Genomic DNA, 7,264 nt, shown 5'->3' with positions numbered 1-7,264 from the left:
TGGAGCTACCAAGGTAGGAAACCGTGCAGATCATTCCCTTCATTCCGGCTTCTCCATCCTTCCTCAAAAGTATATTTAGACGTTTTGATGAAGATGTTATTGCATTAGAGTTGGAGCTCGAATTTCATGAGCCAAGTTCATTGATGATACGAACTTTGCATTGTTATGAATGATCCGACTAATGATTGGTAGAAGCTTAATTCATAGTTTGATTTTTATGATTATTAACGAGATGCAGATCTCCTTAAAGGCAAAGGACCGGAATATAGAAGACATCCATGACATGTACTGAACCAGGTTCGGACATGCCCACTTCCACAAACTAAGCCAAAGAACTGTTCAGACACAACCATCCCCACTTGATGGCATTATATCCTCCGGTCATCATCATATCCTGACACCACATGGGAAGATTTCATCTCTCTCTTTCTATATATATATATATATATATATATATATATATTCCGATCTGCTTAGAGTCTAATTAATTTGCATCTGCATGCGGATGCATGTGAACTTGAGGATTGAAGAAGTTAGGTCCACTTGACTATATTGTAAATGTGAATGTCAGAGCTTAAAGTAAGTCAAACTTGAGTTTATATTCAAAAATTAAGTAAAAACCCCAACCCAGAATCAAATTCAATTATGAATCATATCCAATTAATTAAGCCAAAACTTAAGCTCGGTCTGAACAAGTCCGAACCCCACAAATTTTCTTGTACTAACGTCCTCCCTATTGTACAAGCTGGTCCGCACTCTGCACCACGTTTCTCTCCCCCTCCACAAATCACTCTGCACTCTCTCTCTATCTCATACAAATTCGTCTGCACTCTGCATCACCTCCGTCCCTCTCTCTCTCTCTCTCTCTCTCTCTTTGTCTCACAGATCAAATTGGTCTCCACTCTGCACAAGCTCTCTCTTTCTAGAAACTAGTCTGTACCCTTCTCTCTCCCTCTCTTTCTCTCTGTTCCCCCGAGAAGAAAGGGAGAAGAAAAAGGAGGAGGGGGAGAGCAGAAACAATGGTGCCCAGAACCTCAGCCGACGATGACAACTTAGAGTCGGAACCAGTGGTGGCGGAGCTGGAGGGTGTCCTCCTCAGGGACGCCGACACCTTCCCTTACTTCATGCTCATGGCCTTCGAAGCCTCAGGCCTCCTCCGCTTCACCCTCCTCCTCCTCTCCTGGCCGTTCTCCCGCGCACTCTCCGCCCTCGGCTTCCCCGGCGCCGCTCTCCGCCTGGTCGCCTTCGTGGCGCTGGCGGGGCTCCGCCGCTCCGAGGTCGAGCTCGTCTCCAGGGCCGTCCTGCCGAAGTTCTTCATGGACGACCTCGACGTGGAGGCGTGGCGGGCGTTCGCGGGAGGAGGCCGGAGGTTGGTGGTGGTGACGCGGTGTCCGGCGGTCATGGTGGAGTGGTTCGCGAGGGAGCACCTCCGGGCGTACGCCGTGGTGGGGGCGGAAATCGTGGTGAACAGCTTCGGCCGTGCCACCGGCCTCGTGCATCCCGCCGTCGCCGGCGACATCGAAGATCGAGTCAAGTGCGCCGACGTCTGGCTCGGCGGTACGCCGTCCGACCAGCTACTGGTCTCCCCATGCAAGGTAGCCTCCTTTCCTTTCCACCTCGAATGCTCTCAAACAACAACCATATCTCTCGTCTCTTCTTAGTTCTTCCATTGTTAAAGCTAAAATTTTAACTTTACCTTGTTTTTTTTTGAGATCCAATATTGATTGAATTCTTTAAACTTGAATCTATGATTTTTAATAAGCAGCATAGATTTAAAATTTATGTGTTTGAAATCATCAAAGAAACTGAGGCTTTTTATAGAGTCTCGGATCTGAAATTCAAAACTACCAAACACGATCTTAATTATATCTTAGTTAGATCTGAAGTTCTCAAAAGCAAACCTTAGTTTTACTTTAAATTCATACTTGCCTTCTCTCACAAACATTAAGCTTTCATTTCATGCAAGATGAACATGTATCTGCATATTCAAGTTCATAAACATTATATAATCGATCCGACATTTTAAAATGTACCTGCCGTGATCTTCTCGGAATTGGACCATTTGATTTTACTCGCTACAAGTTATTGAGCTGTTGAATTGAGATTTTCGATATAATTAAAGCAATTGAACTGAGCAAATTATTATGTACAATTACAATTAAACATTTGGTTCCTAACATTTCAGAATAAGAGTGTGTTACTGCTACGGCCCCGATTTGAGAACAATTTGTTCCAAGTATATTAGTTTTAGGTGTGCAATGGCGGCTTTGTTCGCCCCGTTCCTGGGACACCGGGAACTGGACGTCCAGGTCTGGTCGTTCTGCGGAACAGTTAAACAAACACACATAAATTATCTGCTCCTTTAAATAAAGTTGTGTTTGATGACTTTTAGATCCAAGACTGCATAAAAGATGTGTTTTGGATTGATAAAAACCAGATCGGAGTTTGGAATGGGATATGAATATGAGATCTTTAGATCACCGTGGATCTCATGTCCATGGTCAAAAGAAATATAACCTAAAAAATGTACCTTTGTTGTCGTAGATCCGACCCATTTACGATCTTACATTTTTCATTTTTCAGAATAAATTTTCACTTCTTTTAATCATATTTGGTGCCTCACTAGACTCATGTTCTCAGCAAATTCCGTTTTTTCGAAATGCATAAAAGCAAATTTAATTTCAATCGACAAACTTTAACTTCGAAGTCTGTTTTTTACGCAAGAATGGATTTGTGCAAGGCGATAGGAGATGAACGAATTTATAAGTTGCCGATAAGTTGGGGGTTAAATTGTTCAAAACCTCATTTTAAAGAACATCACCTTCTCTGAAAATTATCCCGTGTTTGAACCGATTACACATTGGTATCAACTTTTTTATATGTTTCTTCACTGTTTATGTTGTCCGTACTAGAAAAGACGTGAATTTTTGGAGAATATCATAGCTCTCAATGATCATAAAGAGGAACTTTTGGCTTTATTTATTTAATTGCTTTGAATGGTTGTAAGAAAGAAGTGGCATTTAAAACTTGTAAGGCACTTTAATTGTGCTCGATTCAATTTCGATCTGACCTCTAATTTATTGACGGTCTTAAAGTCGAATCGTTCGGGTGCAGCCAGCATCCTTTCCTTTTTTTTTTTCTTTTTGAATATTTAACTATTTTCTTATATCTGATTATTTCTTAAAAAATAAAATAATAATAATATAAACTGTTTCCCCACTCACCACAAATTGGGTGCGAGATCGTTTTTAACTATGCTCAAAGTTTGTACGGTTTATCCTACTGCCTTGGAAAAAATTTCCCATGCATTTTTATTTAAAATGGGAAAAATTTTCCACACAAAAAAGTGGGATATCTTTAGGTTTATTTTTTTCCCAAGAAAAATTCTCCACCATACAATGTTAATTTTACCGTGTATTTTTCTTCAGGTGCATCAAACGAGGCCTTAGTGGTTGTTCGTGGGTGTTATATGAGTCAGTCTCACAAGAGTCGGGTCACTTTCTTTTTTTTTTTTCTTTTTTTTATTTGTCAATTGAAAATTGGTTAGTTATATATTTAATGCCTCATGAAAAAAAGTTATATATAAAAGTTTCAAATTTATTAATCAATATTGAGTATTTCATGAAAAAAATTCAAAATAACATAATAAAGACTGAGGCTGAGCCATTGACACATGGGCCATGTATGGATCACCAGACCTAGCCTTGCCAGACCAGAACTGGACCCAGAGAGTGGCTGTTGTTGGGGCGGAACGTGTACCCGCTTCGGGGACGTACCCCTACTCAGTTCTGGGACATCAGGACTTGTCCCCTTCCTTGCCAAAGTCAACTGCAACGCCTTTCTTTTCTTTGTATGTGTCAGGCATGCAGACGCACACAAGTGTAACCATATTTTAAATTATATTAATCTATTTTCTTGTTTTCTAATAACTTAGTGAATATTAATGTAATTTTACTGTTCATAAACTTAATGTTGGAACAATTTGTTATTGTTTCATTGCCAAGAAGGCAGGATTTCATTAATATCCAACTTAAATTATATTAGAAATGAGTTCTTTTAGCTTGAAGGCTATAGCATATGTGATCATGCTAGAGGCCCGTAAAAACGTAGGTCTCTAGTTCAATTTTCATAACTACTATGCTCTTACATCTTAAAATAAAGTTAGAGGGCCGTAAAAACGTAGGTCTCTAGTTCAATTTAGCACTTCGGTATTTAAGTTGCGGATGCACCCTGTCGTCATTGGTGTCGATGCAGCTCTAGGGTGTGCCTTGTCATCATTGATGCTGGTGCAGCTCTAGAGTGCATCATCTCATCACTGATGTCGACGCAGCTTCATACCGTAGAGACTAGAAATGAGCGGCTTTTAAGCCTTGTTTTGGGTGGTAAGAATGAACCTTATGCTCACCCGGAATAAATTCTACAGTAGTTTATTTGTCAACACTTTTAAGCTTAGTCAGCCCACTTAAATTGAACACATTTGGTTTTCATTGACAATTTTTTTTTGGGGTGTGTAAATTAAGCTCATATAGCCAGTTTGAAACAAGAACTTTATCTAGCTATATACCTTTAAATGTTAGATCTATAAGAAATCATCTTAACCATTAATTTTTTTAAGATTGATAGATGAAAGAAAAAAAATGAGCATATATATATATATATATATATGTGTGTGTGTGTGAGAGAGAGAGAGAGAGAGAGAATGCGTACAAAATTAGATCTGGACCTGATCTTTTCTACAACTAAAACATGAACCTGCGGGGCAGGGGTTGCAATCGCTCTTGGATGTGGGAGCAAGTTTAGAGGTGTTAACCAATACAAGTCCAGATCCAACAGTAACTTAGATTCGAAATCTATATAGTATCTTAGATTTGAAATTCGTACCTGTACCGCCTGAATCCTTTAGATTTCAAGATTTTAATGGGTTTGCTCAGATGTAAGATCCAACCCACTACGGTCTCGGGCCTTAAATGCGAGCTTGACTGAGTCATATTCATATTGCAATAAAGTTCTGATCTCCATGTGAAGTAATGTGGACAAAATAATCAAATCTCAAAATTTCGCCTAAGGGCGTGTTTGCTGTCCTTGGAAAGCTGATCCAAAATCTCTTTTTATCATATAGTAAACAATCACTACTAAATTTTACCACTGTGTGAAAATAAAGATCTGGGATGCATTATGAACCTCATATTTAAGGTCGAATGTTGAGGAGGTGTGAGGAACAGACATGTTCTGGCCAAATCCGTTCCAACCAGTACACCAAGTCTTGGCCGCGACGGTACAAGGGGAGCCTTTATTGGGGCCGTAAGATGAGGGGAGGGAGGGCGGTCCGTATGACTGACTCGTGGTCGGCCATGTGGGCTTGCAGGGTAGTCCCTCTCCACAAGGTCCTCGAGAGTTCTCTCTCTCTCTAACAGCAGGTTTCATTATGTGGGTAGGGGCTGACAGACTGAGACACTGACCCACGGATGGGTTCAGTCTCTTTCCTCATTACATCAAACAGGTTCATTTAAGAAAAACATGACCTGCCATCAATTTCTAGACCCTTCTTTTGCTGGGTTCAACTAATAAGATCCTTTTAATTGTCTTAAAAACTATAAATCTGTTTTAGTCAATTTATTTGGTAAGAAATGATCTTGAATCACGTTATTCTGTCATGTTATTTGGTTCTTAAACTGCTCCAATATGTGACATCTCAACAGGTAAAGTTATTGCTTATATTCTAAAACTGTTGAGTTTCTTATTAACAATACATCAAGATAGTGTTAGCATATAATATGTAAATCACCTTAGTCTTTATATATATATATGTATATATATAGTAACCATATACAATAACTTTTACTTGAAGCAAAAGTAATTGACTGGATCTGACACTTTCTATATGGACCTGAATCTTGTGGCCAACAGGGACAGAATTGTGCACACTTGGCTCGAGCTCACTCGGACCAGCCTTTCCAGCCACCACCTGTTGTGTTCCATGATGGCCGGCTTGTGCCCCGGCCGACGCCGTCTACCGCTCTTCTCATCCTCCTCTGGTTCCCCCTCGGCGTGTTGCTCGCCCTGGTACGCATTGTGGTCGGGATCAGCCTACCAATGTCCCTAATCCCCTATGCCATACCCATCCTCGGCGGCAAGCTTACGGTCCGGGGCAACCTGCCACCACCGGTGAGCGACAATGCCGGTGGCAACGGTGTACTCTTTGTGTGCACCCACCGGACCCTGTTGGACCCACTTGCACTGGCCATAGTCCTGCAACGCAGGCTAACTGCAGTCACGTACTCTCTATCCCGTCTATCTGAGCTCCTTTCGCCCATACCAACCGTTCGATTAACCCGAGATCGTCGAGTAGACGCGAACCGAATCCGTCATGAGCTCGAGAAAGGAGACCTTGTTGTGTGTCCGGAAGGTACCACATGCCGGGAACCATACCTACTAAGGTTCAGCGCACTCTTTGCTGAGCTCACCGACCGGATCGTCCCGGTCGGCATTAACTACCGGGTCGGTTTCTTCCACGCTACCACGGCTCGGGGGTACAAGGCGATGGATCCGATATTCTTTATGATGAACCCGAGGCCGGCCTACGAGGTGGCCTTTCTTGATCAGTTGCCGGCCAAGCTCACTTGCGCCGGGGGAAAGAGCCCTTACGAAGTTGCAAACTACACCCAGAGCATACTGGGTTCGGCCATGGGGTACAAGTGCACCATGTTGACGCGCCGGGAAAAATATCAAGTTCTCGCCGGAAATGATGGATCGGTGTCATATAGTTCATATTGGGAACATATTCTTAAGATAGTCCGGCAAAAGTCCTGGTTATGGGCGCAAATCCATTGGTGTGGAACATTTTCTTTTCCAAGCGGCATAAAGGATTGGAAAAATGAAATAGTTGTTGCGGATTAAGAAAGAATTTGTATCTTAATGCATGTAATTTGATTTGTTGTTGGTTATTAGAACCCAATTTGCATTTGGGGATTGTAATAACAAGAATATTTCTAGTGAAACATCTTCACAACAACTTGAAAGATAGTTCACTAGTTCGCTTTCCAGTGTTTTTGGATTTATTAACATGCACTTTCACTTTTTTCTTTGCTCACTAAAACAATCCATTTTTGCATTGATACAAATTCGTTCTCCCCCTTATTTATTGTATGGGAATGATAATGTAAACATGATAAAGAGTGATTTCCTTGAAGACAAATTATTCGATCGCAAATCCATTTTTGTCTCATTTTACATCTCATTTGTTAATGAATTCTCATGTTGTTGG

The 7,264-nt window shown here is 41.2% G+C and overlaps 1 protein-coding gene across 1 annotated transcript; it reads left to right on the top strand.

Moving 5' to 3' along the window:
- The first annotated feature begins 804 nt into the window (after positions 1–804).
- On the top strand, positions 805–7,062 carry LOC116254364 (glycerol-3-phosphate acyltransferase 5-like). Its single transcript, XM_031629741.2, has 2 exons — positions 805–1,595; positions 5,908–7,062. The coding sequence occupies exons 1-2, from the start codon at positions 1,020–1,022 to the stop codon at positions 6,895–6,897; spliced, it is 1,566 nt and encodes a 521-aa protein (XP_031485601.1). The 5' UTR covers positions 805–1,019; the 3' UTR covers positions 6,898–7,062.
- Positions 7,063–7,264: the final 202 nt, after the last annotated feature.

This window comes from Nymphaea colorata, chromosome 5 (genome assembly GCF_008831285.2).
Source record: "Nymphaea colorata isolate Beijing-Zhang1983 chromosome 5, ASM883128v2, whole genome shotgun sequence".
Taxonomy (NCBI): Eukaryota; Viridiplantae; Streptophyta; class Magnoliopsida; order Nymphaeales; family Nymphaeaceae; genus Nymphaea; species Nymphaea colorata.
Note: the sequence above shows the minus strand (reverse complement) of the source record. Positions and strands in the feature narration are given on the sequence as shown.